The following is a 15,624-nucleotide window of genomic DNA, read 5'->3' on the forward strand; positions in this document are numbered from 1 at the left end:
TCTACACCATAATTATTCATACTGATAATTTATTTTATATTTCAGGTTGTCACCCACTACCAATCACAGACTGTTGCCAAGGTATGTTATCCAGAAGATGCTTCAATAGTAAACAACATCAATAAAAAAAATGGACAACAGCTGCAAAATTAATATTGAAGCATAAACACCTAGCGGAGGAAATAAAGGTGCACATCCTGGATATAGTAAGCAACGAATGTAAAACCATATGTAATCCAAACAACAGTTTCATCCTGTGGAAGTCATCCCCGGAAGATCTGAAAGATTTTTCCTTCACCAGTTTAGAGGCAGACCTAAAATGTTTTTCACCATTCCTTTTCTCGATTCTCACAACCGTCACCAACCACTCTCAAACTGCAACTTGTGCAGCAGCTTCCATTGCTTTGAGAGGAAGAGAACCCCGCCTGTCAGCCTTTGCATACTACCTAGGTAGTATACTGCATTAAAAAAGGTGAAAAAAGCAGTGTTTCAAAGGCTGAGCAAAATGGCCATAACAACAACTCACCAAAATTCAGTAGAGAAGCAGAAGGAGTGGGCACTAATATGTGGGGGATCTCTAAAAAAGTTAAAGGTCCAGAATGAAGTTTTCCTGAACTCTGAAGCAGAAGGAAACATTGATGTTGGTCAGAGAGTGGACACCAGCGAAGACCAAAGCACAAGTGATCCGAAGGGGCCAGAAAAGCATGGAAGAGCTTCACTTGTCAGGTGAGATGACAAGTGACCCATATATAGACACACCGAAAACATCAAATGCTGTGACGTTGTCTATCCTTTGATTAATAATAATAATAATAATAAGCCTTGTAATTATTATTATTTTTTTCCTTTTCCAACAGAAGAAATGACTCCAAGCTAAAATGAGTCTGAAATAGCTGTGCTACCTTTCAGCAGATTAAGTGACTCTGAAGCAGCAGAGCTGGACTTGAGCTCCTCAGCTTTTCCGATCACACACCCCACGCCTCCACCAACTTATTCCATAATATTTGACAATTTGGACTTTTTTATGCGTGCACATCATCAAGCCACCCTCCACAGCAACAAATCCATACACTGGATTCATCATATTGCAGTCCAAGATAGAATTACGACGCAATGACAGACCTGACCATGACATCCTTCAGTATGACCTTTGCAACTCACTCCCCGGACTAGAAACCCAAGACAATATGCGGCGTGAGTTCATTGTTCTTGGGAGCCGCATCCTTACCCAGTACCTGGCTGTTTTTAAACCCTTCTCGAATGTAGTGGTTCACCACATGCCACATCAATATACAGAGGACATGGCTAAGTGCTCCACTCATGTAAGTAATGAGTTAAATGTGCAAAAAAACAACTAAATACATATAATTGCATTTCAAACATTACTGCAATTTCATTTAATATTTAATCTTCTCAAAGTACCCTCTGGGACTGCTCTTCAAAGATGAGAATAAAACATCAGATTTGGTGGACGTACTTCGCCACCTTCAGAAAGAGTAAGACTATAATTAGACTCCACTCTCACTTTTTGGCAGAAGAAGGCCTTAATTGAAGCTTGCAATTCCACCGTTTGCTTATAATCCATTTAGGTATGTGCGAAAGGGACCAGACGGGGTGTCAAATATATTAGTAGGAGGAGACCGGCTGACTGAGGGGAACTGTCGGAACATACAGTGGGCCTTCGCAGATGGTGCTTCAAAGGAAGACAGACTGGAAGGTCTCATCTTTAAGTTTGAGGACTGGCATGCCATCAGAAACCTCTTTGAAGTGCGTAACAAACTATAGAAGATTTTTTATTAGTAATACAATTAAAGTGTCCCACCACTAATTTACATAAAAAATCATTGGCATGTCAATCTTGAGTACCTATAGAGTAGCATTGCATCCTGCATATCTCCGAAAAGTCTTTATTTTTTTTTATAATTATATAAGAAAGATGCGCTGTTCCGAGTCTTTCCGAAAAAAGCCGAGCGGGTGGGGGCGTGTCGTGTGAGCGGAGCTAAATAATGACGTGTGCGCTGCTGCTATTGTGTTGAGTCGAGTGCGTCGTAAGGCTGTGTCATCCCTAACAGCGGGAAAAAAACTTTATTCAAAATAAAAATATGGCTTTTAATCAGATACAGCCATACATCTATGATCCGGAATCAGACCCAGAGGCTGCAGTTGAACAGGAGCAGCAGCAAAAACGACTAGAGCAGGACGTCTCTATGTGGTACAAGTTATACACTAACTATATAATATGCTTAGCGGCTTGTGTTATTTACATATTTATACTTGAATTATATCATCGTATTTTTGTCTTTGAAGGTGTACATGTGGGAAGTGCAGTTGTGCACGTGTGTGTGTGTTTACGCGTGGTTTAGACAATTGTAACTAGTAAGCGGACTGGTTTTGCACGGCAGGCTAAGTTAGTGTTTACATAGAAAGACACGGAATAGTAGCGCATTTGAATGAAGAAGCGTGCTTATTTAGTTCAACATATTTCCCCACTCTTTGTGTATTGTTGTTTGGAGTGCTTTTACAATACACAAACATAAAGTTACACATATAGTGGCCAGCTAAACAAATGTACACGCACTACACATCGCATGCTCCATTGATCAATTAACTATACGTGATCATGTTTGGGCTACTTGATGAGCATAGGCAAAAACACAGACATTTGAATCAGTCTTAGTCACAGCCTGCGGTTCTAACGTTGGGACCTTTATCGTTGGGACTGCTCCATCCTTCAGTATTAGGCGATCGGAAAATCCTGTGTCGAGCTGGGCCTTGTTTATGAAACAGTCGGCACCGAAATGCAGCGAACAGATATAAACATTCGCGCAACTCAGTTGCTGATCCGGAAAAGCAAATTACATCCACTGTTGCCTTAACGCGGGGTTTTTGGGGAATCTGTGCAGGACTGTCTTGGTCTGGCAACCAAAAACGCACTTTTTTGGTGACATTGTAATTGTGCACATCACCTGTGCAGCAGCCTACGAGCCAGCGCTTTGATGGGGGTAGCCTGTTACTTTCGCTCTCTCCCTCTCTCTCTCTCTCTCTCTCACGCTCTTCCGGTAGAATTGTCCGTAAGGCCCATACAAGGAAATTCCGCCCCCATTAACGTCAAAGGGGACGCATGATCGCAAAAAACTTGCCGAAACTTATGACTAACCGGAAGTAGTATTTTTGACAAAAAAATACTCCCATCAAACGTCCACCTTAACTTTTGAAACTTTGTCTATGTTTAGTATGGGAATCCAAGTCTTTAACAGTGTAAAAAGATCAGTATGCATGAAACAGCATTTCACCCCCCCTTTAAAACATTTTTTTTATTTTTTTACAATTGAGTAACAATTAGTGTTACTCTTTTTGATAGATTACTTTGAGTGCTTTTGTGTCAAGTTATGTTTATCCTCCTTTTAATCACAAGTTTTTAATGTTGATTAAGATTTATCATCGGATTTTCTATGATGGTGCATCCTCAAAAGACCATGGCACACTTCTTGCCAATATGAAATATTAAAATTAAAATGGGCTTTATCAATAAGGTTGTTTTTTAGTTTCAGCAGTGCTAAAGGGCACACTGGACACAATACTCTTACTGTCCCTGTTTCTAACACATTATTGAGTGAGTGAGTGAGTGAGTGAGTGAGTGACGGTGAGTGAGTGAGTGAGGCGGTGGTAGCATAGAGGTTAAGGACCTGGTCTGCATGCAAAAATAATCGTAGGTTTAATGTCCTTATTCAATACTCTTGTAATATTATTGACATGTTACGGACTTTAGATAAAAGCATCTGCCAAATTAATAAATGTAAATGTCTGTGAGAGATGGACAGAAAGTAACACTTAGAAAACTATGTCCGCTATTCGCTAAACTATATATTTCTGTTACATAGGTGCAGCAATGCAAAACAAGGTCCCCATGCAGCTTACAATGCCTATAAGGAATTTGTACGGAAAGACACAACTGCACTCTTCATAGCTGCTGCAATGGAGCACTTTGGGTTGCAGGATGTCACAGGTAAATTGCCACTTGGCAACTCATTCCTAGTTGATAATTAGCATTTATCACATAAATACATGTATCTATATGTTACTACTGTTATAGTTAATTGTTAAAATTGTAATTAAGTTTGATAAAACGTACCACTATATATTAAAACTTCAAAATGTGAATTTACACTGCTGGTGGTTAGGAGTTACACATTTTATTTCATGTGCAAACAAAAATTCCAGATGGGTTTGTCCCAGTGGATGTCAATGACGGATTGCCACAACTGAAGAGGAGCTGGCTGTATGACAAGGTTGGACAGGTTGTGGACACCTTTGTCATGCTGACAGACATCACAGAAGCAGCAAGTCAAAGGCTTCGACAGAGCCAAGGCAGCGGCGACAGTTTCCGTGTCGTGCGGACGGGTGTGGCAATGTGTATACATACGTCAAGGCAAGAGAAACACATGAGCAAAAGAAACACAATCTTGTGGCTCCATCAGACTCTTCTGCAGAACATGCGAGTCTAAAGCCCCTTTCACACTGCACATCGGACCCGGAATATTCCCGGAACATTGCCGGGTCGCCTTCTGTGTGAAAGCAACCACGTCCCGAGATTGATTACCGAATCCGACCCGGGTCGGGGACCTAGTAATATTGCGGTATTCGACCCGGGACGAGCGCTGTGTGAACAAAAGCCGAAACTAATGCCGCAACGGATGTGACGTAGTGATGACGTAGTTATCGTGCGACTCCTAGAGCTTGTTTTTTTCAATAATACAACCCTGCAGTGCCAGAAGAGCGAGTCGGTGTTTTAAACGCAGAGAGTTTTCGCACACAAATTAAACTACAATTAAACACGCAGAAATGTGCGCAAACTGGACACAAGTTGAGACCACGGAGCTCCTTACTCTCCGCGCTGAAGATGAGATCGTTCGCCAGCTCAGTGGAACGGTACGTGATGCGGTCGTTTATGAGCAAATAAAAATAAAAATGCAACAGCGTGGTTTCTCGAGAGAGAAAGCGCAAGTCATCAGTAAGCTGAGGGCTTTGAAAAAAAAAAATTCACCAAGTGCTGGATCACAACGGAAGGAGCGGCAGTGGAAGACTAGACTGGCCTTACTTCGATTTATTCTACAGCGTATGGGGAACAAGCCACTCGGCTAACCCAGTAGCGTTACTGGGCAGTATGGCGGCGTCTCTGTGTAGGAATGACGAACAAGAGACAACAGCAGAGGTAGCTGCTGGTTCTTGCACCTTTGTGTCCACAGTTGCGTACAGTTGCGTCCAGCTCGGGGACCGTTGAGGCAATTTCCAGAGAAAGTAATTCCGGTGAGTCACATAACTATGCTATTTTTTACCTTGCTGGACTGTTTGTTCTTTGTCTGCCATGTATCACATGCTTCCTTCAGGTTACTAAACTAAACAACAGTTTGTCTTTTTAGAATCACCTCAACCACCCCCTGCGAAAAAAGCCAGAAAGCGCCAGTCCGGAACTGATTTGCTCATGAAAGAGGTGAAGGACCTCTTTTTTGAAATGGACCGAGACTTTGAGGAGAGGGAACGTGTCCGTTTGGTAGAGCAGAGGGAATATGAGAACCAGTTGAGGAGGAAGGCAAGTCAGGCAAGGGAGGAAGAGCTGGCTAAACAGATGACAATGCTGCGTGAGCTACAAGACACCCAAAATCGTTTTTTGGGTGAAATTCTTAGCCGTATGCCAGCTCCAGCACCCACGCCCTATTATGTGCCCTCTCGTCATGGCCGTTTTCAGCAGAGCACATCAGACAATACAGACAAGCACTTATTCAACCCGTTGCCATCATTGCAGCTTGAGTAGGACTGCTTCCAAACTTACAGTATAACAATTATTGAATATTTCATACTGCATTAGTAGCAGTTATATAAATGTAACATATATATATAAATAGCACAAATTATATAATATTTATATTTGTGCATAATTATCTAATGGCACTCTATTGTTTGCCAGGTAGATTTTTTTTAACTGTTCGAACACTTTGTAGTGTTTTTTGCACTTTTAATATTGTGTAACTTTTTTTTCTAATTGCATTTTGTTAATTTTAATGTCAACACTTTTTATGTCTTATGTACCTCTTATTACACTTTATCCTTTATATACACTTATTTTTGTATCTTAATTCACTTTTTCCAAAAAATTGTTTTCTGTATACTTGAAATTGTTACATTTGATGTAAACAGGCACAACACACTTTATATTCTATCCAAAATTAATTATTTTTTATTGAGAATTGTTGACATGTTTTATTTGTTTTTCATGTGTAATTTCACAGCTTTTGGTACAGATGGATGTGCATGTAACAGTGTAAACAAGTTAGAAGAGCGTTTTCATAGCCTCCCGAATTGCTTGAGCATTACGGCCTCCCACTCCCTGGAAAACATCTTGCGCTTGCTCTTGCAAAACATCTGTAATGTTCCAGTCAGGCAGAAACGTTTCTTCGTGCATCTCACAAATATTGTGCAGAACACAAGAAACAGCAACAACATCAGACATCAGTGCGGTGTTAACATCGTTGCGCTTCAGTAAGCACCGCCAACGCCCTTTGAGTCGTCCGAAGGCGTTCTCGACAACCATTCGTGCTGAGCTCAGTCGGTAGTTGTACAGCCGTTGTTGAGGGGTCAGCGCTTGGTGATTTGTGAAACCCTTCATAAGCCATTTCTTGAGCGGGTATGCAGCATCACCAATTAAATGGACAGGAACCTCAACTCCATTGACAATCCTTGAGTTCTGTTTAAAAGTAAAGAAAAAGAAAAAAATCAGCAAATTGATAATGATCATGCATTCTGGTTGTATATTGAAAATATATATATATATATATATATATATATATATATATATATATATACACACACACATACATATTATATATATATATATATATATATATATATATATATATATATATATATATATATATATATATATATATATATATATAATAGCAGCAAATGAAATGGTGATTACCTCACGTGGAAACAGATAGCCACCATTTTCTTCAGCCTACATACACATCTGTGAAGCTAGTTCGGGAGACATGGAGTTAATATCTGTTAACGTGAAAATATAAATTTGGTAAAGCTAAAAACTGCTTATGGACTAGATTCTTACCAGAAGTTGTGGTCGACAACAGATTGAAGTACAATTGAATGCCATCCTTTACGATTGTAGTAAGCTGCAGCATCTTCCTGGGGAGCAATAATAGGGATGTGGCTACCGTCTATTGCACCAGCACATAATGGATACCCACGTTGAGCGAATCCATTTATAGTGTTCTGAAGAGCTTCTCCTCTGGGCAGGGAGATGAAACGTTTGAAAAGTTTTCTCTTCAATGTCGCGGTCACTTCATGAACCAGAGTACAAACAGTTGACAGCCCCACACCAAAAAGACAACTGATTGTGCGGTATTCGCCAGGGGTAGCATACCACCACAAAACAATAGCCAATCTACGGCGTGGTTCAAGTGGCTTTCTCCAGTTTGTAGACTTTCGTCTCAGACTTCGCTCAACAAGTTGTAGAACAAACTCGAACGTGGTGCGTGACATGCGAAAGTGCTGACGCCACTGATCGGCGGTGAAGTTTTCGAGGACATTAGTCCAAAACACAGCACCTTGAGGTCTTCGTAGCATCCACATTCTTTTATCAGAAACAACCAGTTGCATGAGCCGTGTACACAGAGTGGTAGCTTTTAGCATCCGATGGCGCCTCTGTGCTCTAAGTCTCGCTGCTTCACTTTGTTTCCTACTCTCAGCAAGCTTTTCTTCCAGCGTACGCGTTATCTCATTAACTCTTCGGAAAGAAGTCAATATAGAAAAACATAAAGTAATTTGGGCATTTAGCATAAACAACAATGCCGCTAGTTACTGGTCAACAGCCATGTTTACAAAGCAATGAGAACACTTCTGTTTTGCCTTTCCTTATTCTTTGGCGCCAATCTTTTTCGACTCGTACATTATACGTCACGTGTCAACTCGACCCGGGACCGTTACGGGTTGTGTGTGAAAAGCGCACATATTACAGTATTTCGCTGGCAGTGTGAATGGACCAAATCTAGCGACCCGGGAACAAATGCCGGGTCGCATTATCCGTGTATTTGCCGGAATCGCAGTGTGAAAGGGGCTTAACAAACCAAGATTACCAAAAAGAACACACAGAAGCCAGACTTGGCTTTGGCTTCTTCCTGCTAAACATGCAGGATGCAGTAAGAGAAGGTGAGAGACTAATGAGACTTTATAAAGTTACCCTGCTTTTCTATAAAGCTGTCACATGCCTGTCCTGTCTTGTGTGCACATGTGGGTTTTGTCATGTCTCCGGTCTACTGTCAACCCCGCCCTTCGTGTTATCTGATTATTGGTTAATTTGCCCCACCTGTTCTCCCTCATTATCTGCCTTGTTTGTTCCCTTTATAATCTCCTTGTGTTTGTCAGTCTGTGTTGGATCCTTGTGTAATGTCTGCGTCTCCCGTTCCCCCAGTGACTTCTGTTGGTATGTTTTGAGTTTTAGTTTATGTTCTATTATGTGTTTTGCCCCCTCGTGGGTGTTTGTTTTGTATTTATGTTTTATTTGTTATAAATAAATATATCCTTTTCTGCACTTGAGTCCTCGCACCATTTTCTTTGTGTGTACGTGACAGAAGGATCCAACCATAGAGGACTCAGCGAGAGGATTCTTTATTTTTGTTGTTTGCTCTTTGAACTATGGAGCTAACCAGGCACGTACAGGTGATGCGGCAGGTGAACTCTAAATACATCCGCCAACAGGGGGCGGGTGTAAGAGAGTTCGCCTGCAAATTCCTTATTGAGGTGCATCACCTGTACCTCAATGAGACAGAGAAGGCAGAGGTGTTTAACCTCTGCCTGGACATGCCTCTCAGCCCCATGGAGGTTGAGAGAATGGGAACCCCAGACTTTTGGGAGTTTGTGGAACAGCTGGACTCCAGTCCCTCCAGGACCAGGGGCTGGATAGCTCCGGTGGTTCCTGTTCCAGTGGCCCCAGTTCCAGTGGCCCAAGCTCCGGTGGTCTCTAAAAGGAGGAGGAGAAGGAAGGCTCCCTCCGTGCCTGTTCTTGTGGTCCCAGCTCCAGTGGTCCCTGTGCCGGTGGTCCCAGTGCCGGCGGATCGCATGCCGATGGTCCCAGTACCGGCGGATCGTGTTCCGGTGGTCCCGATTCCGGTGGATCGTGTTCCGGTGGTCCCTGTGCCGGTGGATCGTGTTCCGGTGGTCCCTGTGCCGGTGGATCGTGTGCCGGTGGTCCCTGTGCCGGTGGATCGTGTTCCGGTTGTCCCTGTGCCGGTGGACTCTGTTCCGGTGGACGCCGCTGGGCAGGAGATGCCTCCCAGGCGCCCTGCTCTCACCGCGCCTCCCAGGCGCCCTGCTCTCACCGCGCCTCCCAGGCGCCCTGCTCTCACCGCGCCTCCCAGGCGCCCAGCTCTCACCGCGCCTCCCAGGCGTCCTGCTCTGCCTGCGCCGCTGAGGCTTCCTGCTCTCCGTGCGCCGCTGAGGCTTCCTGCTCTCCGTGCGCCGCTGAGGCGTTCTGCTCTCCCTGCCCCGCTGAGGCGTTCTGCTCTCCCTGCCCCGCTGAGGCGTCCTGCTCTCCCTGCCCCGCTGAGGCGTCCTGCTCTCCCTGCCCCGCTGAGGCGTCCTGCTCTCCGTGCGCCGCTGAGGCGTCCTGCTCTCCGTGCGCCGCTGAGGCGTCCTGCTCTCCCTGCGCCGCTAAGTCGTCCTGCTCTCCCTGCGCCGCCCCGGCGCCCTGCCCTGCCCGCGCCGCCCTGGGTGCCTGAACTTTTTGTTTTCCTCATGTGTTCCTTGTTGACCCCTCCCTTGTCTGTTCCTTCCTTGTCTGTTTCCCCTGTCCCTCCCGTGCCCCCCTGGTCAGTCCCTCCCGTGCCCCCCTGGTCAGTCCCTCCCGTGCCCCCCTGGTCAGTCCCTCCCGTGCCCCCCTGGTCAGTCCCTCCCGTGCCCCCCTGGTCTGTCCCTCCCGTGCCCCCCTGGTCAGTCCCTCCCGTGCCCCCCTGGTCAGTCCCTCCCGTGCCCCCCTGGTCAGTCCCTCCCGTGCCCCCCTGGTCAGTCCCTCCCGTGCCCCCCTGGTCAGTCCCTCCCGTGCCCCCCTGGTCTGCCCCGCCCGTCCCGCCCTGGTCTGCCCCTCCCGTCCCGCCCTGGTCTGCCCCTCCCGTCCCGCCCTGGTCTGCCCCTCCCGTCCCGCCCTGGTCTGCCCCTCCCGTCCCGCCCTGGTCTGCCCCTCCCGTCCCGCCCTGGTCTGCCCCTCCCGTCCCGCCCTGGTCTGCCCCTCCCGTCCCGCCCTGGTCTGCCCCTCCCGTCCCGCCCTGGTCTGCCCCTCCCGTCCCTCCCTGGTCTGCCCCTCCCGTCCCTCCCTGGTCTGTCCCTCCCGTCCCTCCCTGGTCTGTCCCGCCTGTCCCTAGTGGAGCGTCTGGTAGCCGCTCCTTAAGGAGGGGGTAATGTCACATGCCTGTCCTGTCTTGTGTGCACATGTGGGTTTTGTCATGTCTTGCATGTGCTACTGTCAACCCCGCCCTTCTTGTTATCTGATTATTGGTTTATTTGCCCCACCTGTTCTCCCTCATTATCTGCCTTGTTTGTTCCCTTTATAATCTCCTTGTGTTTGTCAGTCTGTGTTGGATCCTTGTGTAATGTCTGCGTCTCCCGTTCCCCCAGTGACTTCTGTTGGTATGTTTTGAGTTTTAGTTTATGTTCTATTATGTGTTTTGCCCCCTCGTGGGTGTTTGTTTTGTATTTATGTTTTATTTGTTATAAATAAATATATCCTTTTCTGCACTTGAGTCCTCGCACCATTTCCTTTGTGTGTACGTGACAACTTCATTGAAATTTTTGAAATGGAGTCATGTCTTTTGGATTGTTTTGAATTTGCTGAAAGGCACACTGCAGACAATCTGGCAGACAATCTTTTAAGAATTGCCAAAGAGTGGAACATAAATGACCAAATAGTAGCTTGTGTCACTGACAATGCTCACAACATAACCCTGGCCATTCACAAAACCTCATGGAAGCATCTGCCATGCTTTGCCCACACAGTCAACTTGATTGTGAGAAGTGGACTCAGTGTAATCCAAAATACACTGAATAAGGTTAAAGCAATTGTGGAGTACATGCACCGGAGCACAGTGGCAGCTGAAAAACTTAAGGCAACTCAGCACCAGATGGGTTTGCCAGAGTTAAAACTGAAACAAGACTGCCCAACACATGCAAAACGATGGAACTCCACATTTTATATGTTACAGAGATTTCTTTGTAACAAGGATGCCATCATCACCGTACTTGCACTGGTAAATGCCCGACTGGAAACTCCGACACAGGATGAGTGGAAAGAAATGGAAGAGGTCTGTGAGGTTTTAAAACCATTTGAAGAAGTCACAGTTGAAATTAGTGGTGAGAGGTATGTAATAACAATACTCTTAGAACAATCCTATTTTAACAGATTTGATTTGATTTAATTTTACTTTTATAACATTATAAAAACTCTTTTGCAAACAGCTTTTGCAGACTAAATGTAAAGATAAATTAAAAGTGGCACTGTCATTGTTATTACAATAATACAGGAAAATAGTAGTAATCATTAATTATTATACTGCATTTTTTGCTCCCTATAGCTATGTGACTGGCTCAAAAGTGATCCTGCTTTCACGGAGTCTGCAAAAAATAAGCACAAGATACCTGAGATCAGGAGGGTTCAGAAAACCTATCATGGAGACCTATCTTGAGACAATGAACAAAGACATGGCTACCAGGTTCCACAAGGTGGAATTTCACCATCTGCTCTCTGAAGCGTCTGCACTGGACCCAAGGTTAAAAAAAAGGGCATTTTCAGACGACCATGCAGCAAATGAAGCCTTCCAGAGACTCAAAACTGCCACTGGGAGAGTGAGATTGTCTTCCTCAGCACATCAAACAGAGCAGCAAAACACAGCAGCAGCACCACTACCACCACCACAAGAAACACAAGAAAGTTTAGTATGGGGTGATTTTGATGAACAAGTTGCAGGACTTGTGACAAGATCAAGTTCTTCAACAGAGGCTCTTTTGGAGATACGTTCATATTCAGAGGAGCCTCTGCTAGCAAGGTCCTCCAACCCACTACTCTGGTGGCAAAACCGGTCACTGATTTACCCCAAACTGACCCAAGTTATGTTGGAAAGGCTTTGCCTTGTGGCAACATCTGTTCCATCTGAAAGAGTATTCAGTAAGGTGGGACAAATAATCTCTGACAGAAGAAGCAGAATCAGCCCCTCTAAGGCCCGACAGCTGATGTTTTTGAATGCCAACTTGAAATGATCCTGCTGTTATCCCTGCTTATATGTTAGGGTCTTTTTCCCAAGCTGCGTTTTTTTCCCCGACTTTATATAGACCTACTGTTTACTTTTAATATTTGCACTACTGTTTACCTGCTTCTCTTACATTTGATTGTTTTCTCAATTTTGGAGTTTTAGACTTTTACCTGAATGTTTACTTAATTTAATTTTACATTACTCTTTACATATTTTATTATATTTTATGTTATACTCCTTTTGTAAAAGAAAAAAAAAAGAAAAGAAAAGAGAAAAGTTGCCCTTATTTTGTAATTGCACTACTGTGTTTTAGACTTGACACTTTGAACAATTTACTTCTTTAGTGTACATAGTTTTGTAAAAAAAAAATATATATATATTAAAATTAATTTTAAAAAATGTGAGTATTGGTTAGATCTCGTGCGGAACGTCAGCAAATATCATTCTAGTTTGGGCTGTGAAGAGCATGTAATTGGTGTGATCTACTAAACGAACACGCCCTTCACTGAACCAGAGAGAGGGAGAGATCTCGTTCGTGAACGAACTGGTGGTACATGTCGTTCGTGGAAATGGATGACAGACAGTGTACCCGGTAGGTCGGTCATTTAGCTTGCTCTCGTTCAGCAATGAGCAGAGAGTGGTTGCAAAGCGCAGTTTTAGGCTACGCTTGTTTATAACTCCATGTTCGTTTACCATAATCCCAGATATATGAATGTGTAAATGTCTGACCAAACAATTAAATGTTAATCATGCAAGAAAACCTTGTGCTTTGGTCATCTGAACCACTAATTTAGACTTAGGCCTATTTTATTTAATGAGTAGATTATGCACACATTTTAATAAAGCCAAATATTTTTTTTGTAAGTAAATACGTTCGTTGATTTGAGAAATAACGCTTAAGACACGCTTTTTGCCACCTACTGGGATATTTATGTAATATAAAAAAAATGGTCAATGAACGAATCAGTGAACGAATCCGAACGAATCATTTTGATGAACGAAATTGAAAATGAACGAATCTCTTGAAAGAATCGAAATTTCCACCACTAGGGGGAGTATATTTTACTTTAAGAATTTTTTTTTGGCTAAAATACACCTCTGCTCATTATTCATAAAGTGTTAGAGAGTGATGGTATTGAGATTCTATCATACAATGGTTATGTTTGTGCCACTGTAGTAAAGGTTACTTGTGATAATTTGGGTTTGCATAGTTTGTTTGGTCTGGTGGAGTCTTTCAGTGCAAGGTACTGTTGCAGGATCTGTTTAGGACTTTCAGACAGAATTCTCTGATGATTCTTCCAAAATAGTTTTGCGCACCAAAGATATGCACATTGCTTAATGTCAAGAAATGGCTTGTAATCAATCCCTTCCATACGTTTTTGGTGAGAAAAGGTCATGCATATTCAATTAATTGGAGTATTTTCTCACAACAGAGAACTTTTCAGTTGATGTGATGCATGACGTGTTGGGGGTCGGCCAGTACAAATTGAAATTCTGTAGTTGAATGAAAAAACATGTTACATCAGCAGAAATACATTCAAGAATACAAGGTTTTGATTATGGTTTTATGGAGAGAAACAACAGTAGGATGACCATATTTTGATTACTGAAAACCAGGACATTCTGTCCAAAAATGCGATACTCAAATGATACTTGAAGCTTACTCAAAGACGCCTAATTAATTTTAGTACATTTAAAGTATGCCCCCTCTGTATGGATAGAAAATTGTTATATTACAAAATACTATCTACAACCAAAATGTCTATTTCCTCGGAAAACAACCCTCATGGACGACTGCCCACACACACACAACCAGGGCTTGACATTAACTTTTTTGCTCACCAGCCACCGTGGCTAGTGGTTTTCCAAAGTTACTAGCCACGCAGCATTTTCACTAGCCACAATTTTGCGGTTTGGAAATTACATTTTATATGATTAAAGTTGACTTTGGCATGCTTAAATTACTTGATTTTGAGTCATTTTACTTGATTTTGAAGATTTAAAACCCTTTCAAACTTTCACATGTAGAGTGACCACCCAAATCAAGATTACATTGTATATCATTTGGGATGTGCAGGTGGGCAAGGGCTGGACAATTACAGCAAATTACATGTGTGCACGTGTATTTAATTATTCAAGCACAAGGAGCAGTGTTGGGCAAGCTACTTGGAAAATGTAGTGAGCTAAGATACCAGTTACTCTACATTAAATTAAAGGGGGGGTGAAACACTCAGTTTCAGTCAATCTCATGTCAATCTTGAGTACCTATAGAGTAGTATTGCATCCTTCATATCTCCGAAAAGTCTTTAGTTTTATTATATGTATAAAATAAATATAGGCTGTACCGAGTCTTTCCGGAAAAAAACGCGCCTGGAGGTGTATCGTGTGGGCGGAGCTAAAGAATGACGAGCGCAGAAAGCGGTGACGTCCTCAAGCGTGGAGAAGAAAACGCTACCCTAAATAAACCATAGCTCAGCTAATAGATATATGATCCAGAATCAGATTCGGAGGCTGAAATAAATTGAACAGGAGAAACAGCAACAGCAGGACGTCCGTCTCTGTGGTATGTACTGTATTTAGTGGCCTGTCAACATTTGTGTGTGTTTACTCGCAGTTTATGAGGACATGATTCGGTTTATGGACTATTGTATGCGACTAAACCTTAGCAGTAGCAAGCAAAACGGTTTTGCACGTCTGACTAGTGTAACGTTATACAGAGAACAACAATGGAGTAACGTTAGCGCATTTGAATGATGAAGCACGCTTTGTGAGAATGCTAGGTTTATGTTTGGGTGGTTTTACAATAAACAAACTGACACAGGGTTGCCAACTCTCACGCATTTGGCGTGACACACGCTTTCAGGCTCGGTGTCACGCTCTCATGCTGCCCAACTTAATCTCACGCTAAATTGCCAAACCTGCTTTTTATATTAAACATTGAATTAATGAAATTCAAACAATACGTAGCGTTTTGGCGCTGATGTTATAGCCAGAGGCGTTGAAAAGCGAGTGGCAACATGCTCTTATCTCCCGGCGGCGCGCGCAGTCACGTGGTACATGGAGCATGGGGGTAGCTAGGAAATGTAGCAGGCTAAGCTACAGCAACTTTGCAAAAGTAGTTTACTACATCTAAGCTATTTTTTATTTATTTAATTTTATATTGAACCACCTTCATTCCAATCAATGCTATCTCTGTGATCAATTTGGCAACAAAAACATGTGATCCATAATATTAACAAAACCAGGTGTCAAAAGTCTGTGTATGTTCATCTGTATGTGTATGATATCCATACGCACCTGTGTTTGCATGTTT

General features: G+C 43.3%; 3 protein-coding genes across 4 annotated transcripts in view; all 3 read left to right on the plus strand.

The window, feature by feature from the left end:
- Positions 1 to 1,105, plus strand: part of LOC137047376 (gastrula zinc finger protein XlCGF57.1-like) — a 180,137-nt gene extending 179,032 nt beyond the window's left edge. For both annotated transcript variants that reach the window (XM_067425020.1, XM_067425016.1), the window contains 2 exons: positions 46 to 726; positions 858 to 1,105. The gene's annotated coding sequence lies outside the window, so the exon portion shown is untranslated. The remainder of the gene's footprint in view (positions 1 to 45; positions 727 to 857) is intronic.
- LOC137047422 (zinc finger protein 850-like) overlaps positions 1 to 15,624 on the plus strand; it is a 117,434-nt gene that overhangs the window by 7,218 nt on the left and 94,592 nt on the right. The window lies entirely within an intron of this gene.
- Positions 8,710 to 12,419, plus strand: LOC137049455 (zinc finger BED domain-containing protein 4-like). The gene is made up of 3 exons (XM_067427975.1): positions 8,710 to 9,190; positions 10,810 to 11,422; positions 11,637 to 12,419. The coding sequence occupies exons 1-3, from the start codon at positions 8,710 to 8,712 to the stop codon at positions 12,316 to 12,318; spliced, it is 1,776 nt and encodes a 591-aa protein (XP_067284076.1). The 3' UTR covers positions 12,319 to 12,419.

The sequence above is a fragment of the Pseudorasbora parva genome, chromosome 2, assembly GCF_024679245.1.
Source record: "Pseudorasbora parva isolate DD20220531a chromosome 2, ASM2467924v1, whole genome shotgun sequence".
In the NCBI taxonomy this organism is placed as follows: Eukaryota; Metazoa; Chordata; class Actinopteri; order Cypriniformes; family Gobionidae; genus Pseudorasbora; species Pseudorasbora parva.

Bases quoted from the DNA above. Each gene is read 5' to 3' on its own strand.
- LOC137049455 (XM_067427975.1), top strand. From the start codon at position 8,710: ATGGAGCTAACCAGGCACGTACAGGTGATGCGGCAGGTGAACTCTAAA. The intron at 9,191-10,809 runs GTGTTCCGGTGG...TCTGCACTTGAG, and splicing joins GGTCCCGATTCCGGTGGATC to TCCTCGCACCATTTCCTTTG. The intron at 11,423-11,636 runs GTATGTAATAAC...TGCTCCCTATAG, and splicing joins GTTGAAATTAGTGGTGAGAG to CTATGTGACTGGCTCAAAAG.